At 35.2% G+C, this 27,174-nt stretch overlaps 1 protein-coding gene across 1 annotated transcript in view; it reads right to left on the bottom strand.

Moving 5' to 3' along the window:
* The window catches only part of ESF1 (ESF1 nucleolar pre-rRNA processing protein homolog), a 61,524-nt gene that overhangs the window by 12,233 nt on the left and 22,117 nt on the right, over positions 1-27,174 (bottom strand). Inside the window, exons 10-11 of the mRNA XM_063100227.1 lie at positions 4,161-4,282; positions 1,306-1,393 (exon numbers count right to left, since the gene is read on the bottom strand). Coding sequence (XP_062956297.1) covers positions 1,306-1,393; positions 4,161-4,282 — 210 coding nt within the window. The remainder of the gene's footprint in view (positions 1-1,305; positions 1,394-4,160; positions 4,283-27,174) is intronic.

Below are 27,174 nucleotides of genomic sequence, written 5' to 3'. Positions count from 1 at the left end.
CTGGCTAGCCCAAGCCATCAAACCATTTAACTTACTCTTTGAATCCTACCCTGAGTTCTGCAATCTGACCAGAACTCACATGCCAAATGAAGCACTTTGGATAGAGAACAAGGAAACTATAATGCTTCACATTTCTCCATTATAAACTTGGTTTCCTGAAACCAGAGGATAAAGGCTAAAATCCATCATCTTCTAGAAATGACTGTTCAGGTATGATAAAAAGCAGAATATGCTAAGTTTTCATTTCCGTTTAGTTCCCAAGAATCTCATATCCTATAACAGACTTTATTCATCTTGACCTCCTTTAATCAATAAAATGTCAGTACTAAAAGGCTATAACAACCAGAAAATAATTTTGAGCAATTTTAGCTTTCCTGTTGAGGGCTATTCTGGCCACTAGTCACGAGGGATAAGAAGCAGAAAAACTTCATAAAATCCTTCTCTTTACAATGCCAGCTTGGAGTTGCTCCAGGAGCAAGCCTTTTGGGTTTCATGTGTGTGGTATAAAGATTAGGGGAAGGCAAGATGCATGAGAACAACTGGAAAGTGCTCATAGTTCTCTCTGTACTGGCTTGTCCAAGTATGGCCTGGACCTCACCAAACACATTTACACACACTAAAAAGGTAAGAATGGAAGCATTCAGGAAAGAATGAGTGGTGCATACACAATAGAAACAGGGCTCCCTGAACATAGAAAATTAGATACCAGATAGTTTTGGGACTCAAAGGAGAAAGAGGGGTAAGAGGAAAGCTGGCTTTTAGCTATATTAACATAAATGCAAAAGGAAAAATGACACATAGATGCTTTTGTACATTTCAGCAGAAAAGGCATTTATACTACAATTCCATGTATATATTTTAAAACATTATACACACATCAATGTAAACACATAAACAAATTCATTTCATACTCTAGTTCTTCATTGTCTTTGTAGAGAGACCTAGACCAAACTGTGTTATAAAAAAGCAGCAAAAGCACACAAGATGATGATTATTCTATTTCCTTTCTTCCCTTTATAGAGTCAATCTGACTGGTTCTAAAGATATTTCCCAGAAAGCAATACCTAGTTAACCATGTTACCAAAAGCCTCCTATAAGAATATTATTCTTTGTATGTACAGGGGACATGCCGACCCTTCCCAATATGACCAATGGGAACCTCAGAGGACAGACTTGCTTATAAGCCACTAAGGGAGCTACACAAATTCAAGTAATTTTAAAAGGATGATTAGTTTATATTGTTTCCATCCATCTCATCTTTTTCTTTAGATTTCAACTGAAAACTATAAATATGGGCTGGCTTACCTATTTTTTTAACTTCTTCAGCAAAGTATGGGTCATTCAAATCAACATCAGAGGGAAGTTCATCTTCACTGGCCTCTTCAGCAAGAGCCTTAAAGTTGAACGTAAAAATACATACAGTTTCATTATTATAAGGACTACAATATATATGCGTGTGAAAAAACTGTGTTACCTTAGATAAATCACGTATTTTTTTAAAATTAAGTAGTTCAATCTAAAACTAAATCAGTTTTTAAAATAAACCAGTTTATAAAAAACTCCCACTTAAGTCATTATTTTGTCTGTTCAACAAATAATTATGGAATACTTAACAAATGCATGAAACTATGTGGGGTTTTTGGGAGAAATGAAAATTATTGGATACATGATTTCTGCCCTCAAAAATTTTACAATCTATTAAAGGAAATTAGACACGTAAACAGATATATATAATTAATAATAATTCAAGATAGGACATGCTGGAAGACACACAAATAAAGTGAAACAGACATTCAAAGGAGGAGAATGCCTTTAGATGGATGATCAATGAAGAGATAACCGTATCTCTCATAAAACTGAGAAACGTCAGTGACTATCAGTAGTGTCAAGTACTGCACTGTGGGTTACCTCTTAAACTTATTTAAGAGTAAACAATTCATTTGCTGATTAATTGAAAAAAATTTTTACTATGAAATTTAAAAAAATGTACAAAAGTAGTTAAGGATAGTGTAATAAACCCCGTTTTCATCACCCAATTTCAATAATTATCTTGTTTTATGTGTCATCTACCCCTGAAAACTGCTGGGCTATTTTTAAGCAAATCTGCTGGTTAAATTTTCTCTAATCAAATTTGAATAGGCTGTCTACTAAATTAGTATATTTAAATTAAGCAATCAAGCTTATAAAATAAAGAGAACATATATGAACTAAGATCAGACTAACCAGATTGAATTTATCCCCAGGAATCTAAAACATCTCTAAGCCATTTTAACAAAAATGTTTAGAATGCATTATTGCTAACCATCATCCTTCATACAAGAAGACCCACTAAGCTCTAAAGAATATTCATTTTGATATTAACATCCTTTTAAGAACAAGGACCTTTAAGAATTTCTTCACCAAACTATTATAATGGATTCAGTAGTAGCATGAGTTTTTGAGATTATTAACTACATATTTACTCAAACATTTAACTGCTTATAGATCTAAACGAAAGTTAGATCAAAATACTAAATACCATGGCACATATACTTGGATTCATTCTCCAATAATAATTTTCCCCCCCATGGCTGACCAGTACAGGGATCTGAACCCTTGACCTTGGTGTTACCAACACCATGCTCTAACCAACTCAGCTAACTGGCCAGCCCCAGTAATAGTTTTTTAATATCAAAATTGAAGTCACTGACGCAAGAGGGGGCAAAAATATTTTTAACATAAAAAAAATTCTTGAAACTTTTCTATATGCAGAGAACCTGAGGAGTTGGAAGGGATCTGCTGGAGTCATCAAGTCCAGTACAGAACACAGAGTGCAGAACACTCTGGACACTTAACAAATGTATTTTGAATGTTGTTGATAAAATGAGTTCAGATTTATCCCAATGAAGGGAAAAAGAAAAGCACAAGATAAACTCAAAGCTCCTAGCAAATGAAAATCAGACAGAACAGCTGCTAAAAGTCTCAGAGTGACTACTGACCCCATAAAGACCCACTTGAAAATTTTCCAATAAACTAATAGCTTAACCACTTGTGGAGTTATTCCATTTAAAAGACATTTTATTGCCTACTTAATTTTAAAGCAAGTTTTAGGGAAGAATAGAGGCAGCATGTCAATAGGGACAAGGCTCTTACCCCATTTCTCCATTTTACTATCCTTTTCCACAAACGCTGACTATGACAGAAGCACAAAAATTATTTCATTGCATCATTCAACTTCGCAGCCTGTCTACCTTTACAGCACTGAAAGTCACAGCAGTACCAAAAGCACTACAAGCTTACACAGTATACAGAGGAATAATACAGTATAGTAGAAAAAATGCTGAACTGAGAGATCATGGGGATTCTAGTCTCAGCTTAGCCACTGGCAAACCGTGTTACCTCAGATAAATCACCTAATTTTCTATAATTATAAAACAACAGGGTTGAACTAGAACTAATCATTTAAGATTCCTCAAATTGTAAGATTTTGTGATTATCAGTAATAACATGGTAAGGCAATGACACTATTGCCAGAATGCTGCATTTCAGTGACAAGGCAGAGTATTTTTAGTGGCAAAAACCATAGTGATCTCTGCTATTACTGAGGACACTAACTCTGGAAAAGATGCTAACCCCTGAATGATGGAAGTAAAAATCATGTTTTCTATAGATACCATATTAGCATAGAGGAAATATTCTTGATAAAGGGATTTCATGACAATAAGATATTGAAAGAGCCATATGATAATATTAAAAAGTGAAAAATATAGGTTGAAAAGTAGAAATGTATGGCATAATTTCTTTCATGTTAAAAACTTCTATATGCATACATTCTCAAGGAAAAAAGTGTATGTATCTCTCTCAAAAACAGAATGGAACCATACTGTTTTACATCTAGATAGCAATTAAACTATTTACTTTATTTAGGTAGTATGTAAAGTATTACAGCAGAGTGGTTAAGGTGGCTAGGGGCTCTTGCCAGGCTTTGTACTCCATTTTGTGGCCTTGCTGAAAACACTTAACCTATTGGATTCTCACTTTCCTCTTTCTTAAAATTGGGATGATAACAAGGCCTACTCCAGTGAGTGGTTACATTTTGTGATAACAGATGCCAACCACCTGGTACCTTCTGATACATGGCTAGTATTCAATAAATATTTGGTCATAATTATCCCTGATACCTTCTGTTTCTTTTTCAGTCTTTTTTTCTCTTTCTTCTTCTCCAAAAATTGTTCCCAAGGGGTTAGTTTATCCTTTCCTTCCAATTTGTTTTTGACCATCTCTTCTGCACTTTCTTTAAGACCTGAGGAAAATATCCAAATAGTTTAGTTTAAAATGTTATATTCTCAATCACTTACAAATGCAATTTACAAAAACAAAACAAACTTAATTTATACATATTTCATAGAGTAATAAGACAACATACAACAGCAAATATTTGTAATACCCCAAGATCATAGAGTGACATGCAAACAACTTCTCTAAAAGCTGTATCCTAATAACAAACAACAATAATAAACCTAACCAAACCAATCAAAACAAACCAACAAACAAGCCCAGCAACTTGATATACGATCAAGCCACTAAAGAAAAATCCTTTATTTAGATTCAACCTTCATTTCTCTATACTGTACTTAATCGTTTTGCACCTCTAGGAAAAAATCTGGAACAAAATCTTCTCAGGATATACTACTAATTAATTTTTTGTAGCAAAAGACAAGTGGTTTTTCTCGTCTTTAATCTCACTACCTCTATTTGCTTCTGTCACGCAAGTGAAAACCTGCGTTCCCTGGTAACTACATGTGACTAACAAGAAGTGATCAGTAAGGCAATCCCTGTTGAAATACCCCTGGAGGAAAGAATCCTCATAATCTCTCCTCAAGCACTCTGTGAGGCCACATAGTTAAGCAAGATCAAAAGGATAACCAAGTTCAGATTCTACTTTGTATGGTTTCGTTCTTTCAATACAGTTATTTGCTCTTATATTTCATCTCTAAAGGTCTTTGTTCCTATATTCTGCTGTTCTTGATTCATGTTTCTAGCTGTCTTATGTAATAACTGGAGTGGGGTGAGAAGGTGGGAGAAAAAGCACCAAGGTTGATCAGTCTACAAAGACCCAACTAAAGGAAATGTAACTACTTTGCTGTCCCCTTTGATAATAAAGATGTTTGTTTTATTTTGAACTATTTTTTGGAGGACATGGATAAGTGGAAATGAGGTGGGTCTTCAAATATTCAGATGACACGAAATTCATTAAAAAAAAAAAATGGAATGATTTGAAATGCTCTTAAGAGAGACTTGGTTAATCCAGATCATCTTCCAAGATACAGTCTAAATCCTAAGAAAGTGAAAATAATCCTAAGGATATTATAATTTATTTTTTGCTGATGAATATACAGAGACTGAGAATATTTAGGAACTTGTCTAAAAACACGCAGCTAGGAAGCTGCACAGCTGAAATGACTCCTGGTCATCCTCTACACTATTACCAGATACATCTAAAATGCTGGTTTGACCTACAGAATAATGAAATGTAGCCAAAGAATAAAATCTGGAGATTTGGGCTTTAGGCCCTTATCTGCAAAATGAGGCTATTCTAGATCAGATGTATACAACCCCTTCTCCCCAAATGCATCTTCCCTCCTTCACCCCTTCCCAAATAATATTTGGTAGAAGTCCAAATATATAAAACAACAGAAAACAGTGCTTTTGGGCCTTGGGCCCCAAAGAACTGTTTGAAACAGCTGGAACAGATGATCTCTAAGGTCCTTTCCTTGGCTTTTAGGCCAAGACTTAATCTCCAATTTCTATGACTTAAAAAAGTATTAAATTATATGTACACTCAAGGTTATGTAGATTTGTATTTATAACATACTGCTGGTAGGATCTCTTATTTACTGGATACCAAATCAGAAACACAATTCTCAATTCAAACATGTTTCTTATAAGAAAAACATAATTCACTTTATTAAACAGTGTTCAGGAGGAATGTAGGCTATATAAAACCATGTCCAGATCTCTGAATGATTCAACAAATAAACAGCAGCTAGGCAATGTAAATTGATATCTTCATTAGGTAGAAAATAGCAAATTATGATAAAACAAGTTGATTTCAAATAACAAAATAAAATAATTGATATTCTTCTACAATCCTCACTCATTAAGATTTTATTACTTCAAAGCATTAAATTAATATAGAAATTTTTTTCAACAAAAAAAGTATTTTCAGATTAATTTTGATCTCTGAGTCTTAAAGTCTACGTCTACCTCAGCAAAATGCTAAGGAATATTCTGTGTTATCACCTCCTTCAGGTGACTAGAGCACTCATTTGATGTCTCAATCCATTTTGGAGACATGGATACCTTGAGATTTTGATAAAATCTACAGACTCTCTCCCTGTAACACTGTACTAGAAAAACTCACGTACGATGCTCAGAGGGTTTGTGGATACCTGATGATCATCTCTGTGTAAGGATCCAAGGGCCTCAGGTAAAGAATATTTACAGGGGCTGAAAAGTTCTAGAGGAAGAAAGAGTCTGTCTCCCACAACTTCAAAACTTATCAGCATTGACATTTGTAGGTTCTACAGTAGGGTTTCTCAGTTTCATCACTATTGTCATTTTGAACCAGGTAATTCTTCGTTGTGAAGGGCTATCCTGTACATTGTAAGATAGTTAGCAGTATCTCTGGTCTATCTACTAGATGCCTGTAGCCCCAGCTGTAACAATCAAAAACACCTCCAGACATTGCCAAATGTCTTCCTGGGGAGCAAAATCACACCTGACTGAAAACAACTGCTCTAGACAATAATTAGAAGTCATTTCTGAAAAGAAAGGACATGTTATTATTTGTACCTCATAAGAGATGTGCTATTTTATTTGGTACTTGATTATATAATATCTTTCCACTTTATAGTTTCATTGGCGTAGGGCTTTTCTTCCAACTAGACCAAAAGCAGTCAACTTCCTTTGTATTCCATAATATTTAGCATAGTGCCAGACACATAGTAAGTACTTAATAAACACTTAATTGATCTGTCGTGAAGAAAGGGATTCTTATTTCAAGCCAAGTGTTTGATCTTTCATGTTTGGAACACATCCCCCATATTTTATCCAACAGAAAATGAATCAAAACTTTATATCTAAATAAATGGCCTTTATCCCGAAGTGGTTCGTGTGGCTTTAAAAAAAAGGAAGGATCTATATCTCTAGAATAACTGATGAAACATTTACTTTTAGGAAACAATATTTTTCTGGTACTTACTTTGTTTACAACAATACAGAAATAGTATCTTCAGTTTAATACAGTCTATAATTTTTTTGCCTGGCTTTCACTCAATACACCAAAATAGGAGAATGACAAACATATTGTAATGAATTAACAAACCACCATGATAACTTAAAAATGCTTTGTTCTTCTTGTCCTCATGAGGTCATTTAAATCTCTTGCCACAGATCACAGTTGTTTATATTCTAAGTTCTTAAAAATATGCCCATCCCAGAAGCTTCTTGGCATATGCACGAGAACATTCTTCAGAGACAGTTTTAACCTCATTTGAGAGCAGCCACTATGTGACTGAAAAACAACTTCATTATAACTGTTTTTAGTTTTGCACAAATTTTAGAAATTTTAAGTGTATATTCAATGACCGCCGAATTAGTTAAAAATAACATCAATAATCCTACAAAATAAGGGGCATAAACCCCTTTCAAACACAGATGACTCAATTATGACAATAATTATTTTATGCACAATACATTCAGAATTATTTTGGCAGTTTGCATACATATAAAAATACTTTTAAATATCCTTATAAAATCCACTAAAACAAGAGTATACATTCAAATCTTCTGACCTTACTCATTTGAAATATTTGAAAAGTCTTCAAAAGGCAGGACATAAATAACTTACAATAATTCAACTAGGTAGTATAATTGGCTTTGTTTATAAAAACAAAACACAAATTTTAAGATTTCTGATATAGGCTAAAACTAGCACTTTTTATTTAAGTGAGGACTTAGGATCCATTGAGAATATTTATGAGCACTTATGGCCCAATCTTTTTTTATGGTTGTGTGTTATAAATCAGACCATGTAATACTCAATTCCAAAAGCAGCTTTTAAAATATAACTAACTACCACCACTACCACCAAAACTCCAAACTTGGAATTCACTCTGGGTCTAAGACTTTGTAGAGGAAAACCACAGGCCATGCCCTGAGGAACACTGCCATCAAAGGCACCCCTTCATACTGGCCCGTTATCCCCAACAGTATGGGGAGAAGGAAGGACACATTTACTCATGTAACAGAAGTCATAGGGATACTTGGTCCAGATAAGTAAGAGAATCTTTGCCAGTGCCATTTTTCCCTCCAGGGTAAGGTAAAGTGACTATGTACACAGGGTATCCTTAAAGCATATTGGATAAACCAAATTATCAATCTTTCTATTGAGAAAGATGAAGATTTAAAGTGTTTTGAACCTGGTTCATGATCTCAACAATTTTTTTTGTGAACTTTTATAAATCCCTCTTCTAAACTTTTGTCCCATGTCCTCCTGTTCTCTACCATTTATCACAGTTGCAATTTTATGTTTATTTGTATGATTTAAAAAAATTATTATTAATGGCTATCTCCCTTTCTAGGATGCAAGATCTATGAGGGCAGAGGCCATAGCTTGTTTTACTCATGAAGGTAACCCTAGTGGCTAGTGGAAGGTCTTTCACACAGCATGTACCTTACAAATGCCTGCTGAATAAAAGAGCAAATGAAAAGAAAAATGAGTCAAATTTGTTCCCAGCCTTGTGGACTGGGAGCAACAATGCATGAAATCAAAAAGTAAAATAGCAGCTAGCTTTGGGAAAAATAGAAAACAACAAAAATGAGACATCAGCCAGAGCTGACAAATCCTCTTTGGTTGCACTTAATACTGTTAGAATGCTATTATATCTATTACATGGGAACAACACAGATAGCTATAATAAGGATAAGAGGGTATAGGTAAGCTGCTTAGAATGGGAATTGCTTCCAACCCAACTGTTAACTCTGTGTCTCCCCCAAAATTCAATGAAGTATCGACAGACAATTCCCCAGTGTGTCTGCTGAATGAATAAATGTTAATACTTTTTGTTGTTGTTGATTGCCTAAAAGCTATTTCACTGTTAGGAACTGTTTTACATTTGTCTAAAATTTGAGCTTATTACCGTACTCTATCCTCTTTCAAATATCCTTTTCCTCTCCCTTAAAATAATGCCTTCATTTGCAAGTATATTCAGTTTACCATAAATCAAGCTGTCCCTACTTCTTAGAATTCAATGTTCTCAAAAACTTGACTTCAAATATAAGGCAACATTTGGGCCTCATTAGGGAGCTATTGTTTCCTGTATTTGCCTATAATTTATTTGTACGTTTTCTCTGCCTTTCAAGTAGTCTGTAATCACAATGTACATGGTATCAAGCCTTCCTAGTACTAACAAACTAAAATTCTAGCCAAGTCTGGTGAAGCCATTCTACCAATTAATTTGTAGCAAAGAGGACTGAAGAACTAGTTGTCCTAATAACAATAGGACATGTTTGTAGATGAGGTAGAAATTAGATGAAAACCTTTAAATGAATGGCTAAGATGTAAGGAAACAAAGGGAATTTCTTGGAGTCTAGTCACAATTAGAAAGCTCAAACAGAAATAATAAAGTAGCTCAGAGGCAGGAAGTTTTCCTTGGGGACATACACTAATCTGCTTTGGTCTAGTATGGATCTTGAGTTGTAATGGGCTGCTGACCAAGGAGGCAGGAGACAGAGTTAGGAGTCTGATCATGGTGGGAGGTCCCACTGGAGACCACTACATAAAGCCAGATCCTTAAGGGTGCCCTCAGCAGGGATACCCCTATACCCTCAACTCAAAGGGAATACATGCCTGTTTGGGCTTTGACTACAGGCAAAAGAAGGGAAGTAAAAATATGTATTTTTCCCCCAGAGAATTTATAACCACAAGCCCACAAATCCATGGGTTTGTGGCTTGAATTCACACTACTTGTGTGGCCCAAAATACCTCAATCCAAATATTTAGTTTCAATTGGTCTTGGACTGGAAGTGCCCTTAGGGACCTGGCAACTACTCTCTAAAAGAAGGACTTTTGATTTAGGCCTCTGAGAATTCCCATAGGTAAAGAAAGATCCAAAAACAATGAGATCGCAATCAAAATTCACTATGAACCAGAGTAAGCAGAAACAAAAATAACTACAAGTCAGAACCATAAAGACCATGGATTTTGACATTACCAGATACAGAATATAGCATATTTAAAAAAACAAAAGAGGAAATTAAAAGATCAGACTATCAAAAGGATGACACTGATTTAGGAAGAAGAAAAAAAAAATTCCTGAAATAAAAAACATAATTGAAGTGATAAAGTCAATGGCCAGGTTAAATAGCAGCATACTGAGTGAAGAATGACTTAATGAACTGGAAGACAGAACTGAAGAAATTACCCAGCATGCTACACAGATTCAAAGGTAGGGAAGATATGAGTTACCAGATATGGAGTGAGAAAGTATCCACAAATCAAACAGGATTTCCAGAAGGAGGAAATACAGAAGAGGAAAACATAATACTTTAAGAGCAAACGGCTGAGAAGTTGCCAACTTGTGCTGACAGGATTCAAAATTGGGCCCTGGAGGATTAAGATAGAGTGTTCTTTAGTCAAATTGGTTTCCTCACTTGCACCTCTGTCATCAGGAGTTGAGGAGGAGCCTTGTAGCATATAGTAAATTTGCCTCTTCCCAGAAAGGCTTAAGATTGGCTTGGTGCATCCATGACAATAGCAGATATCCTTCCCTCCCTAATCCTCAACATTCGCAGCCTCACCACCACAATCTGCAGGAACAATCCCACCAGAAATAATCTCTTTGTGCCTTTTATCCCTATTCATTTTGGCCACCACAAAAAGCCCCTAATCATCAGATTTCCCCTAATGTCCTACATCCTAATCCCCAGCAGGTAACTCGCACACCCACTCTTCTGCCGCCATCTACTCTGCCCCTCCCAACCCTCTACCACTGAATTCTATGAAATTCACAGTGCATCATCAGAAAAAACTCACTATTCCTCTAAACATTTTCATCTTCTTGCTCTAACTAAAACCCGGCTCTCCACTGAGGATACTGAATGCTGCAGACCTTTCAAATGTTTTTGCTGATTTTTTTTTGGTTTGTTTTCTTCACAGAACTCTCATACCAACTGGCCTACATGTGGGCCAGGTGTGGTAGTCATTAATGCTCTTCATTCAGTTTTATGAAGTGAGGTACTGGTCCATGGATAGGCAGACTAACTGACCAGTACAACAGAGTCAAGCAACAGATCCATGCAGTTTTGAAACAATGGTACATGACAGAAGTGACATGTCAAATTACCAGGGAAAGGGAGAGCTTATTCAATAAATGAAACAGGAGAAAAAAGATTTTCTATGTGGCACAAGATGAAACTGGATCCCTACCTTATACAAAAATATCAACTCCAGATGGATCAAAGACTTAAATGTCCAAATCCTTTAGCATTTCAGTAGAAAATAAAGGGGAACCACTGCATTCATCTGTACTAAAAAGAATTTCCTAAATAAAACAAAGAAAGTACTAACTATAGAAGATAAATGTCACAATACTAAAAGCAAGTACTCTTGTTCGTTTAGATGACACCATAAAGTATGGGAAGGAAGAGCTACAAACTAGAAGATATTTGCTATTCTTTAAAAGACAAAGGACTAGTATCACAGGTAAAGAATTCTTAAAAGCCAACAGTAAAAGTACAAATAATACAACAGAAAAATGGCCAAATGACATCTATAAGTAGAAGTATTTCACCAAAGAGGAAACACATATGTATCATTCAATCTCACTAGCAATAAGAGAAATTTAAATCAAGCACTGCTGGTGGAAATGTAAACTAATACCACCACATCTATAATGTTGAACATCCTTATACCATATGACCTAGCAATTATATTTCTAGATAAACATCCAGAAAAACTTAAATGCATACCAGGAGACACATATAGAAATGTTCCCAACAGCATGATTCACCATAGCAAATACCTAAAACAATCAAAATGTGTAACAAACAAGAGAATAGATATATAAACTGTAGTATAGCAGCCAAACAAATGAATTACGGCTGCACAAAATAAAGATCTTTGCAATATAATGTTCAGTGAAAAAAAATCAGTCCCAGAAAGATTTTAAAATATCCCAAATGAACCCACAGTCCTCCCACCATATTAACAAAGTTAACAGCTTTAATGAGATATAGCTCATACACCATACAATTCACCTGGTGGTTTTATGTATTCACAGATAAGTGCAACCATCACCACAATTTTAGAACATTTTCATCTCCTCAAAAAGAAACCCTATCATCCCTCCCATCCCCTGGCAACCACTAATCTACTTTCTGTCTCTATAGGTTTTCCTGTTCTGGATATTTCATCTGAAATATGTGGTCTTTTGTGACTGGCTTCTTTCATTTAGCACAGTATTCCCAAGGTTTATCCATGGTGTAGCATGTATGAATACTTCATTCCTTTTTAAGCACCCACACTTTTTAGGAATATTTATAAATGAAATAAAACTATATACAATGCTCCAAAGAAGACATACAAATTGCCAATGGACATATAAAAAGGTGCTCAACATTACTAATCATCAGGGAAATGCAAATCAGAACCACAGTGAGGTATCACTTCACATTTGTTAGGACAGTATTACCAAAAAGACAAGATACAACATAACAAGTGTTGGAAAAAGTGTGGAGAAAAGAGGACTAATGCACTGCTAGTGAAAATGTAAATTAGGACAGCCATTATGGAAAAGAGTATGAAGGTTTCTCAAAAATTTAAAAATAGACTACTGTGGGAAAAGATCCAGCAATCCCACTTCTAGGTCCATATCCAAAGGAAATGAAATCAGTAGCTTGAAGAGAATCTGCCTCCCCATGGTTCACTGTAGCATTATTCACAACAGCCCTGATATGGAAACAACCGAAGAGTCCACTGACAGATGAATAAAGAAATTGTGGCACATATATACAATGGAATATTATTCAGCCACAAAAAAGGAGAAAAATCCTGCCATGGCAACAATATGAATCATCCCAGAGAACATTATGCTCAGTGAAACAAGCCAGACACAGAAAAACAAATACTGAAAGATCTCACTTACATGTGGAATCTAAAAAAGTCAAACTCATAGAATCAGAGAGTAAAATGGTGGTTGCCAGGGGCTGAGGGATGGGGGAAAGGAGGGAGCTCTTGGTAAAAGAGCATAAACTTTTAGTTATAAGATGAACAAAAATTCTCCACAGAATCTAATGTATAGCATGGGTGGTGATGTAAGTGTTAATTAATTCAGTTGTGGTAATCATTACATGATATATACATATATCAAATGATCATACTGAACACCTTATTTTCAATCTTGGTCAATTAAATACTAAAAAAAAAAAAAAAAAAAATCTATATACAATGGAAAGCAAAGAAATAAATACTGAAATCTGCATGATGGTTACTTCAGGTATGAAGAGGCAGGGAGGACCAAATAGGTAAACATAAGTTACTGCAAGGTTCTAGCTTTTGTAGTGGGTGGTGGGCTCACTTATTACTATTATTATAATAAATAAATAAGTAAATAAATAAGTAAATAAGTAAATAAATAAATAAATAAATAAATAAATAAATAAAAAGGGCCATGCTGGACCAATGATGAGAAAGTGTCTTAATCTAAGGATTATGATGAATCCAATTATGGGCACCAGAGGAACATAAGAATAAAGGAACATGTTTAATAAATTTGACCATGCTATTTTTGCTCTTCAACTATAAAGAAGCTGGCCAGTTAGCTCAGTTGTTAGAGTACGGTGTTATAACACCAAGGTCAAGGGTTCAGATCCCCTTATTGGTCAGCCACCCCCCCAACAAATAAAAGAAAAAAAGAAAAAAAAGATACTATAAAGACAGTAAAAAGACAAATCACAAAGTAGGAACAGATATCTGCAAAACATATGACTGATAAAAGAGCTGCCCGGAATATAGGAAGAACTATATGAAACAATAAGACAAAAACAAAGATTACTACATAAAAATGGTCAAAAGACATGAACGGACATTTCACAAATGAGGAAACATGAAACAATGTTCTTCCCCATTAATAATCAGGTAAATAAATGCCTGAGTAATCCGTTAAAAACTGAAGTTAGGTCATATCACAAGTTCCCACATCACATAGAATAGAAGCTAAACTACATCCACAAGTCTACAAAACCCTTCATGATCTGGCTGCCTCTCTGATCTCAACTTCTCTCTATACCTTGGTTCATTCTGCTCCAGCCCCATTTGCCTCCTTACCATGCCCGGACACATCAGAAATGTTTCCCCCTTGTGGCCTTTTCATTTGTTGTTTCCTCTGCCTAAAACACTCTTTCTCAGGATAACACGTGGTGTGCACCACCACTTCCATTAGGTCTTCCCTGACTATCCCACTCCCACACCTGAACTTCCTACTCCTCATCTGGGCTTTATGCTTTTATTTCCACAGTCCTTAATCACCACCTGAGATAGTATATATTTTACCTATTTGTTTACTAACTCCTTTTCTTCCCTGTCCCAACCCGCACACATGCTAGAATGTAGGACCCAAGAAAGCCTGGACCTTTGTCTATTTTGTTCAATGCTATATCTCTAGTGATAAAAACAGAGACTGGTACACAGTAGAAACTCAATAAATATTTGAGAACACACAAATTAAAATCATAACAAAATATCACTACTTATATACTCAATTCGCAAAAACTGAAAAGCCTTTCAATATCCATCAATGGCAAGGATGAAGAGTTATGGGAACTCACATTACTGGTCAAAGTATAAAATGGTACAAGCACTTGGAAAAACAATTTGGAACGACCTAGTAAAGGTAACATGAGCATGCTCCACAACCAAGAAATTCTACCTACATCCAAGAAATTCCATATATACCATATGCGTGACAAGTCTAAGTATATTCACAAAGGCACTGCTTATAATAACAATAAACTATAATAACTGGCAACAGATATACTGTGATATATTTATACAGTGGAATTCTGCATAGTAGTAAAAATGAATGAAACATATCTACAAGTATGGATACGGATAACTCTCAAAACAAAATGTTTAATTAAAAAGGCAAATGACAGAAGAATACATAGAAGATGCTTTTACAAAGTTCAAAATTAACAAAACTAAGTACAGACTACTTAGGGATACATGCATCTATGGCAAAATTGTACAGAAAAGAAAGGGAGTGATTAACACTAAATGTAGTCTCATAGTTTCCTCTGGTAGGAGAAGGAAGGAGATGTAACTGGGGAGTCACTTTGGGGAATGCAGACATTAGTAATGTCTGTAGTACACTGACAGAACTAATTATTAAAAAATCATTTTAGGGCCAACCCCGTGGCTCACTCGGGAGGATGCGGCACTGGGAGTGCAGCGGCGCTGGAGTGCCGAGGCCGCAGGTTCGGATCCTATATAGGGATGGCTGGTGCGCTCACTGGCTGAGCGCGGTGTGGGTGACACCACACCAAGGGGTTGCGATCCCCTTACCGGTCACAAAAAAAACCCCAAAAAAACATCATTTTAAATAAATAATTTTATTTTTCTTTAAATATTGTATATATTTTTTAATCTATATTTTTAAAATGATGTAAAAACAAAGAAAGGTAGTGAATGAATATTTACTATTTGACAACTGTGTGCTAAACTGGTTTTCAACTGCCTTTTATTATTTAATCCTCCTCAAAATGATCAGTACTTAAACCTAGATCTTCTAACCTCAAGTCTTCTATGCTCTTTCCGTCATCACAGTAAACTGTTAAAGCTATCCCAAGTTTCATTATAAGCCAGTCCCAATCTATACACTGTAGCTGAAAAATCTACCTGTAAATCAATGGCTTGAAACTCAGGGACGCCTAATTATTTTCCTCCTTGGAAGAATTTCTGACCACAGAAGCTACAAATATATAAGAATATACTGAGGCTGGGGTACATCCAAAATGGCATTTCTGAGTTAATTTCAAAACACTTCCTTGTTATAGAAATGAAACGAAAAACACTTCAACCATTCCAATATCTGAAAACCTTAAACAGGTAGTTACATTTTTCTTGCCCTGATATAAGTATATTCTTCCACATTTACTGGGGTGAATTTATATTTAAGCTATATATAAATCCTTTTGACTACTTCTAAAAAGACTTTCCAAACAATTATAAAGAAAGCAGTGCCTTCCCAACCTTTTTCCTATTATAGCAGTCAGAGAAAATGAAAACATTCGTACAACACACTGGAGTAAATGGAGGAGGCAACCAGAGAAGGAAGCAGTCTGGGGGCTCTGTCTGGCCAAAGGGTTAAAGGATCAATATTTTGGCAAATTCGTCACCCATTGGTGGTATGTTGGTTGAGAATCTTTGAAATATAGTAATCATTTAAGGTTTACTCTTTCTACTTTTCTAGTATTTGTAATCAACTTTGAGTCTATATCATTGGCTTATCATTCCAAATACCAAAGGAAACTCACCCAAGTCAAATTAGTCATACTTATCTTTAGGCATACATAGCAATCAGATTTTCGAGTTCATGCCAAATAATTTTACAGATAAAAGTTTTCCATGTCACTGAATGAGTAGACTGAGCTAAGAACATATCTTTTAACAGCAATTTGATGAAACTGCTATCCCACCACCCTCAATGAAGATTAAAGTAAGGAAGGAAAGTACCCTCACATTCCCTTCCCCCAGTGGATTACACCAAGCAAATGCTGTCAATGTGGAAGGAATAATACAGGGCCCTTCCCACAAAAAATCAACAGATTCAGCTTTCTGAGCCACAGAGGTTTTAACGGGCTTCACCTTGGACCTTGAAGCTGAAAATTATCATTTTATTATAGTTAGTGAACAATTGTCTACAATGGTCTAACCATAAAGACACTGAGAAAGGCAAGCAAATCTTTCAGAGCACAGGAATATGGCGTATGGTCCCAAAGTGGTATTAAGTTTTATATCAAACAAAAGATCTAACAGAAAAGAACTTATGCACTATCCTTTATGTGGTATCATTATCAGGCTTCAAAACCTGAACCTAATGTAGAAACTATGCTTGATTTTTCTGTATAATGTTATCAGCATTTGAGTCTTCAAAAATTTTTTTAAAAAAGTTCCCCAGTTAGCACTACAAATTAATAGAACTCTTTCAAAAACAATATTCAACAAGAGACATGAAGATGTTCCACTCTTGGGGAAAAAAGCAGAATGTACTTGTAGAAGCTAATAAAAAAAATGAATGTGTTGAGGTAGTAAACATGATACATATGACATTAATTTTAGAAAAAAAGGATAGCAATAATTTAATGTTGAAAGCAAGTAGTCTGAGTGGATTCTGTTAAGGTAACATATGCAACATGTGTGAAGAAAAATGATAGCTTGCTAGCCATGCAGTTAGTATATAGATAGAATGATGATGTGGAATAACCACAAATATAATAAGCAAAATTGTTCTTGAAAGACCAAAGAATTCACAACTTCAAACAAACCAGCATAGCTGTGGGAAAACAATACAAGCAACAAGTTCTCTCTTCTTGAGTTGACTTCTGGCAGATTGCAAGCCTAAGGGAAAGTAAAAAAAAAAAGTACTATGATCTGGAAATAGCACCTACAGATGCAAACACTAGAACTGGTATGATACAATGTGCAGAGAGGGAAGAACTGCATCATCCAAGATGCTTGCAACCAGAGGCCCTTATGATTTACATATTTAACTGGGATGCTATGGGGGTGAGAAAAGCAGACCAATTAACCTGAAACTTCACAGGGTATGGCAGTTTTAGCACTTTCTGAAACTATTAGCATAAAAATATCATTAGTTTTTGGTTTAGATCTTACTTGAAAGCTTTTTGGATAACCTTTTCTTAAAAATTAAATCTTAATGTTGAGAGAGAAAATGATCTTTCAGATAATCCAGCACACACTGTGAATTTACTAGCAACTATACGGATAAAATGTGCTAGCAATATTTTTTAGATAATACTAGCTGCTTCTCATTTTTATTATATATTCTACACAATTCTTTTTTTGCATAGTGTAAAGTTTCAGCTTATTACCCTTACAGTCAACCTGTTAACTGGTGATTGCAAGCCTAAGGTTGAATCCTATGATTCAAGGAAGGAGTGCACACTTAAGTTTCAAAATTCTAGCCACTTACTAGCACTGTGACTTCGTAGAAGTTAGGAAAGTGTACTGTGACCTGGTTTCCTTCCCATCACCAAAATATGAGGCAAACTGCAAATTCTTTTAGCTTATTTTTAAGTTCAGGTTTTCCATTTAAAGCCCCCTCCGCACTCAACTCAAAATTTCAAACATCTGGTTATTTTAAAAGTTCTGACCAAAAAAACATTTTTGTGAATATACTTCAAATAATAGATACATTGGCAATAACTGGAAATAGAGATATAGCCAAAAGTAAATAGTGAACAGATTTTAAGATGTCTCAAAATTAAAATGTTTGAATTAGGGCTGCCTAACAAAATGAATACTCAACTGATTCACAAACGTTTTACTTCTGAATAAAGAATGAATAATACAGTGGCCATATATGTATGCATGTCACTGATGTCTCTGTGTTTAAGCTTCCAAATGGAACATTAAACAGTAATAAAGATGAAATAAAGGTGGGGGATAAAGAAGGACAAAGGATAAAGAGCAGAAACCAGAATGAAAAATAGGATTACAACTGTAAACAGCTATGGAAAGAGTAAACAGAGCAAAGGAAGAGCTGCACCCCTATTCTGTGCCCCGAGGAGTAGGAGTCAAAAAGCTGGGTAAGACAGCAAGAGGGGTCCTTGTTGCTTCTCCTCTGGCTTCCATACCTCCTTCCCAAGAGTAAGTATCCTAGAACTCTGGGATACATCAGAACAAATACCATATTACCTTTATTCATATTTAACCTGATACCACAAGAAGTCTACACATTCCAAATCATCCCTTCTCCCAAGACAGTGCTGAACATTCCCATTTACCACCCTTCCTCAATAACTGAAGCCCTTCTACTCATTAGTCAATGACAGTCAGTCATTAACAAAAGCTCCTTTATCAATTTACCCACTAACTGGAGTCTCACTAAAACCTGGTTCTCCTTTGAGGACACTGCTTCCCCTCAGTGGTGAATTTTTCTCTTGCATAGTCTGTCCTTGCTACTCACTGACAACTCCATCTGGTCCACTAGCTGGCCCTCCTCCCCAAAGACTACAGCTTTGAATATCTTGTTATCAGGTTATACTAGCCTAATCTAACGACTGTGCTCACTCCCCTCATTTCTATCTTAGCTCCTGGCTCACTACCACTCTCTCCAGTACTCCTGTTATAACTCTTGGGTGATTTCAACATAAAGACAAATGACCTTTCCAACACCTTGGGCCTCCTCTCCTCCTATATTCCACTCCATCTCAGAAACTCACTTCCAAGAACCCACCATAATCTTAAAAAATTGCAGTCCCAACATAATCTTAATTTCAAGCAGATCCAGTCTTTTCATTTTACTCTCCCTAGGGACCTAAAGCTAACAAGTCTCAAAGGAACCTACAATCTACCAACCCTCTCACCTTTTCACCATCCCGCCCCTCAACATACCCTCTTTTCCCTCCTAACCCAATACAGACACCATGGTCCATCATTACAATCACTCCCTTGCATATAGCTCCCAAGCCCCTGGCCCATATCTCACGAGGTCATACTTGGTTTGATAAAATTTCTAATCTGGTTTAATGTGACGCTCTCCTAACTCCATGCTTTCATGGCTAAGGAAACATAATTATGCTGACTCATCTTATTTTACATGACTTCAAGTGTACGGTAATTATTGCTCAGCAATCCTATTACATTTCCCTCTCCTGCATTCTTTTAAACAACTATTCTATACCTTCTCTTTTTTTCAAACCTCTAAATCCTCCTCCCTTACCACTACTCTCAGCAGATGACCATTTTCACTAAGAAAATACAAATAGAAGAGAACAAAAGCTCCTACTACAACATCTACCCATTACCCTCTCTATGACCATATTCTTAGCCTTTTTCTCTTCAGTTCTGATGGATGAACTGTATCCACATCAACGAAAGGCCAACTTGTGCAAAAATATCCTAATTCCTTTCATCTACTTTAGGACTAGTGGATCATTCCTCAAAGCATACAGCACGCTGTTATTTTTCCCATCTTTAAGAAAAATGTTCTCTTCATTTTACTTTCGCCTCTAATTTCTTCCCCATTTCTCTGTGGTCCACTGTAAAAAACTCTTTAAGAGTTGTCAAACCATGAGTCCACAGTGACTTAAAAAGGGATGGGGAGTGATCTTGACTAGCTAAAATGCTAACTAATCAATGCAGAAGGAATGACAGAAAATCAGCGTTTTGCAACCAACAATATAGTCAAACAGGATCATCAATGAATGTTAAAGCCACAAGGTAAAATGTTGGAGAACAGGATATTTGCACAGTATTACATCACAAATTACTTATCAATCACAAAGGAGAGTGTGTGCCTTTACAATGGAGAAATCAGTCGGACACCACCTTAACTGAATGAACAAAGTTAACAGCACAAATAATAGGGCAAACTGACATTATATATCTACATTAGCAGGGCAATGGAAATGTATATAACATCATTTATGGAGAATTCTTGTCAAAAACATTTAACCTGAATTGTAACTGTACATATTTATGGGATGCAATTTGATGTTTTGGTGCATATGTGTGTTGTATAATGACTGGGTCAAGGTAGTCATTGTATCCACCACCTCATGCATTTATCATTTCTTTGTGGCAAGAACATTCAAAAGCCTCTCTTCCAGCTATTATGTAATATATAATATTTTACTATTAAACAGTGTCACCCTATTGTGCAATAGAACACAATGTGCCAATTGGAATAATTTTTAGAAGTTATTAAAATGAGTAAGAAATTTTACTATTATTGTATCAACATTAAATTTTCTTAGTCTGATAAAGTCTGTGCTTATTATAGAAGAGTGTCTTTGCTTCTGGAAGTTAGACTTTGAAGTGTCTGTTAGAGATGAAGCATCATAATGCCTGCAACTTTCTAATAGTCAAATATTTTAGAAAAAAGAGTTGCCTGTACTTGCTATCTTCCAATTCCTCTCCTCTCACCCTCTCTTGAACCCCTACTAATCACTTTCATCCCCCACAATTCCACCCATACCACTCAATATCACAGATGATCTCCTCATTGATAAATCCAATGGTCATTCTTGGTCTGTATTTTATTGATATATATTTCCACTGAAATGCTTTCTCCACTTTGCTGCCTGGCTATCCCACAACCCTTAGTTTCCTTGTGCTTCTTTTGTAGCTTCTTCCCAGCTGCTTTGGATAGTCCCTTCTCACCTCCTCTACCTCCAAATGCTGGAGTGCTCCGAGGATCAATTTTTGCACCTTCTTCCTTTTCTACCTACACTCACAACCTTATTGTTCTTATTCATTTTCAGAGATTTATACAATGAAGATTCAATAATTTATATCTCCAGCCCTGGTTACTTCTCTGAACTCTTAAATGAATATCCAACTAATTCCTTGGCATGTGTATTTAGGTATCTAATAAGCAGCTTAATCTTAACATGTGAAAAAGAGAGAATTCTTGATGTTCCCTTGTAAACCTGTTTCACCCACAATTTTTGTTATCTCAGGATTATTGCAAAAGCCTCTTGATTGATCTCCCCAATTTTGTTCTTGTTTAATCCACTTTATTTATTGCAGGAGCCAGAGTGATCCTGTTGAAAATTAATATTATATTTTATCATTCCTCAGTTCAAAACCCTCCACTGGCTTCTCATCTCAGTCACAGAACTTCATGTCCTTATAATGGCCTATAAGACCTTTATATCTGGCTCCAAGTTACCCCTCTGACCTGATCTACAAGGGTACTTCAAAAAGTTTGTCGAAAAAGATAACACAAATCTTTTCATGAACTTTTTGAAGAGCCCTATTATTATTCTCTTCTCTACTCATTCCACTCCAGTCACACTATTCTCCTTGCCACTCCTCAAACACAAAAGGTAAACTAGAGCTTCAAGGCCACTCATTTGCTCTTTCCCCTTCTCACACAGTCTTCCCATGCATGGCTCACTCCCTGACCTCTACTTCCTTTAGCTTCTGTTCAAATATTTTTCCTACTTGTTTGACATCTGTCTCCCCCTCATCAGCATATAAGATCTATGAGGTCAGGGATTTGTATGTTTTGTTCACACAGTGTCTAGAATAATTCCTGGCTTATAGTAGGTACTCAAAACTATTTGGTGGGTTAATGAAGGAAAGTTGGGGTACTGAATGATGTTGAATAGAAAAAGGACCCAATATCCTTTTCATTACTGTCTATTAAAGCAGAGCTACCTACGAAAAAGACTTTTATCAACTCTAATCTCTTTTAAAATTATAAACAAAGAATATGTCATTTGTTCATATTCTGGATGGAATTTCATAGATATTACTTGTATTCAGCTTGCATTATCTACAACAAAAAGTATTACATAGACTACCTGAACTATTAATATAGCAGAGGTCATGTAAGAGACAAAACTGATTACACTTCATTTATATGTGTATTACAAATTCTTTTCTTAGGCACATTCCTTGATGAAGTCCCAGTATGCTGATTATATGCATCACCTTATCTAGTTATCCGAGTGAGTCAGGCAGGATACCTTTGGTAACACATGGAGAGAGAAAATATTACTCCATATACATCAATATAATGAACTGTAACTTTCTTTAAAAATCTTATAATTCAGGCTGGCCTATGGCTCACTTGGGAGAGTGTGGTGCTGATAACACCAAGGCCACAGGTTCGGATCCCTATATAGGGATGGCCAGATAGCTCACTTGGGATGAATGTGGTGCTGACAACACCAAATCAAGGGTTAAGATCCCCTTACCAGTCATCTTTAAAAAAAAAAAAAAAAATCTTATAATTCAACATTTACTTATTTATAATCCTAATTAATGAGGTTGTATTACTACATTTTCATAGAAAATATTAATAGAATGAGTAATTCATTTCAGTTGTTACACCGATGAACCTCTTGTCTGTCTCCCTTAATACTTTACCTTTAAGTAATTAAACTCCTCCTGATACTGTATCATATAATCTAATGTAAAACAGCAGGAAGTTTAAATATTCTAAACTAGAATTCCTTTTAAAAATGAAACCAAACCACACCCCAACAAGTATTAGTGATTAAGAGTACTTATTTTTCTGGAGCTTAATATTTTGGAGATTGAAGACACAGGAGAACCTATGAATGATAAAATATAACCTCATACTGACCCTCTGTGGTTTACTGAAGTATAACATCACAAAAAGTCCTGAGGTCAGGGTAATTGTTATTGAAAACACAAGTATCTTAAGACACAAATCCACCAAAATACACACACGACATAAACAGTACTTTGTAGTTTATAAGTTACCTTTACGAATATCTCAAATTAAGCAGGAAAGGTATTATTAGTACCACTTTCCAAATAAGTAAACTGAGGTTCAGAAAGATTAGCTCAATTATCTCAGATACCATGTATAGCATGTAGTAGACCCTTTACATTTTTCACTCACATGTCCAAGTGTGCATGTATATTACAAGGATACATAGGTAATAATACCCCACTAAGAGCCCTCAAAAATACTACAGTTTAGGACTTTTAAAAGTGCAATATACATTAAAATATCAATTTTCCTCCATCCAGCTAAAAATAAAAAATATATGCCCAATGTTGATTGTTGCAGGCATTATAAGCTTGTACAACAGTTTTGGAAAGTAATTTGGCAATAACCCAAGACACAAAAAGTATTCATACTCTTTCTTAATAATTCTATTTCTGGGAAGCTATCCTATGAAAATAATTCAAAATATGGAAAAAGCTATAGATTATTTATAGTATCCTAGTACTTAGCATATGAGATTTAACATTTGAGGTTTTGACACTGGTAGTTTTACAGTTTGTGGGAGAACCACAAGCTGATCCACAGCATACGTAAAGTTGCTGTGTGAGCGAAAAAGTCATGTAACTAATTAGTTAAGTGAGCCTTACTGCTAGCATAGCTTCTATTGTAGCCTGGTTGCTCTCTATTAGTTCTCATATACATAGAAATATTTCTCAAGTGGGGAAAAGGAAAGGAAAGGAAATTAGGACAATTAAAATTTCCTAGAAAAGCAAGCCATTTACTTGACTGGTGATAAAAGTGAAGAGATCTAAGAAAGAACTGATATTTGTGGGTTTGGGAACTGTTATACTTCTTTTCAATGCCATGGGTTTACTGTAGTGGAAGATTAGAATGGGAGAAAATATTTGCAAACTATTCATCTGACAAGGAATTAATATCCAGAACATACAAAGAACTCAAACAACTCAACAGCAAAAACAAAAACAAAAAAACCCCCAAATAATCCAATTAAATAATAGGTAAATAAGCTGAATAGAAATTTTTTAAAAGACATACAAATGGCCAACAGGTATATGAAAAAATACTCAACATCAATAACCATCAGGGAAATGCAAATCAAAACCACAATGAGATACCACTTCACTCCAGTTGGAATGGCTATTATCAAAAAGACAGAAAATAACAAATGCTGGCAAAGATGTGGAGAAAGGGGAATTCTTATACACTGCTGGTGGAAATGTAAATTAGTATAGCCATTATGGAAAACAGTACAGAAGTTCCTCAAAAAACTAAAAATAGAATTACCCAATCCCACTACTGGGTGTATATCCAAAGGAAAGGAAATCAGTATATTGAAGAGATATTTGTACTCCCGTGTTTATGCAGCACTGATTCCACGATATGGAATCAGCCCAAGTGTCTACCAACAGATGAATGAATAGAGAAAATGTGGTATATATACACAAAGGAATGAAAACCCTGTCATACTCAGCAACATGGATGAGCATGGAGAACATTATGTTAAGTAAAATAAGCCAGGCACAGAAAGAGAAATACCATATGTCCTCACTCATATAAAGAAGCTAAGAAAGTTGATCACATAGAAGTAGAGAGTATAATAGTGGTTACCAGAAGCTTGGAAGGGGAGGGAGAAGGAGAGATAGAGAGAGGGTAATTAATGGATACAAAATTACAGCAAGATAGGAGGAATAAGATCTACTGTTCTATAGCTCTATAGGGTGACTATAATCAATAACAATTTATTATATAGTTTCAATTAGCTAGACTAGAGGACTTTGAATGCTCATAACATGAAGAAATGATAAATATTAGAGGCAATGGATATGTTAATTAAACTGACTTGATCACTGCACACTGTATACATTATTGCAGTATCACACAGTACTCCATAAACGTGTACAATTATTATGTGTCAATTAAAAATGTAAAAGAAAAAAAATGTACTGCTAAATGAAAGAGGGAATAGTTCTGAATTCACTTCATAAGGTCAGCATCAAACTGATACCAAAAACCAAAGACATTGCAAGGAACAAAAACTACAGACCAATAATATTCCTCATTAATGCAGGTTATTTTGTTAAAGTATTTGTTAATCTTTGATATCTTTAACAAAATATTACAAATTAAGTTAGGAATATATAAAAAGGATAATATACCATGTCCAAGTGGGGTTTATCCCAGAAAAAATGTATTGCTTAAATCTTCCAGTTACAGATATAAATATAAATATCACTTTTTAGTATTTGACCTAATAAATTTATTAATAAAGACAAAGGCTAGATCTCATCCACTTAGTGTGGGAATCTATATCATATATCTGTACCATATACCTGGCATGTATACTACACAACTCTGAAATAATCGCTATAAAACTTCTCCATCAAGTTTATTTTAAATCTGCTTCCTCGAGTAGACAATTGAACACCTCAATTTTAAAGTGTCGGTATTAAAATATGCTCATCCAATAAGCTCATTCGAAGATTAGAATTAAACAATGTATTTGACTTAAGAGACAGAATTCAACATTTCTCAGACACTTCTTCACAAACATCCCTGAGTGGCATGGTTATATGGCCTTATTATTGAGACTTACTGACATAGTGAGCTCAGCCTCTTAAAGAAGTTTCCTGCTCTATTGCTGAACAATCCTAATAATATATAGAATTCCTCATTATATTATATTGAAATCTACCTTCCTCCAACTTTTATCCATTGGCAGTAGCACTAACCTCTGAGGTTAAAAAAAGAGATTAAGATTAAATCTTTATTTACGTATACTGCAAATACTTGAAAGTAACTGTTGAAATCACTTTTAAGACTTTTCCTCTTAGGCTAAATAAATTGAGTTCTCCCAATCATTGGTCATATGATGCACTACTAAACTTCATTTTGCTTACCACTACTTCCTGCAAAAGTTAAACATTTAAAACAAATGGGTTACAACACAGCATACATTCCTGTAGGAATCTGCAGAAGATATGCATCCATCCCAGTAAATTTACTACAATGGTCAATCAATTCTCAAATACCAAAATATGCTATCTCTTTTTTCCAAATAAAAACAACCCGTGTAAACAAATGTTTTATTCCTAGTGCAAAAAGAAGCTACTTGAAAAAAACAGAAATAATTGATTATAGAACACTTTTGAGTTTTAAGCAACGGTATTCCTACAAGCAGTTAGTATTCTTTCTTTTAGAGACTAATTGAGGCTAAAACACTGAATCCTTATCAAAAAAATATATCTGGCTTCAAAAGATATACATATATGTAAATAGCAGCAATCTGCAAAAATAGTATTGGGTGCAGAAGTACATGCTGATTTGTCCAGTAGTGCCGAAAAAATGCATATGCTGGAGAACAATCCCTGTTTATTCTAGCTTTTATCTTTGTTTAGCTTTGACATGGTTTTAATCAGTATTGAACTCTACTATGCTATATTCGACTATTCACAGCAAAATTGAGATGAAAGATAATACAATACATATTTTGAGTTAGTGAAACCTCACGAATTAAGGACTAGTTGGGGTTATGGGAGAAAGGGCCACTTAAGAATTACATATTTTGAAAATAAATATAATAAATTTAGGATACATGGTGCCTGGATTCAAGTTTCTATATCCTGAAAATACTGGAATTAAACCTAGGAAAGGTCTACTC

This window comes from Cynocephalus volans, chromosome 1, assembly GCF_027409185.1.
Source record: "Cynocephalus volans isolate mCynVol1 chromosome 1, mCynVol1.pri, whole genome shotgun sequence".
Taxonomy (NCBI): domain Eukaryota; kingdom Metazoa; phylum Chordata; class Mammalia; order Dermoptera; family Cynocephalidae; genus Cynocephalus; species Cynocephalus volans.
This window is presented reverse-complemented; position numbering and strand designations above follow the sequence as displayed.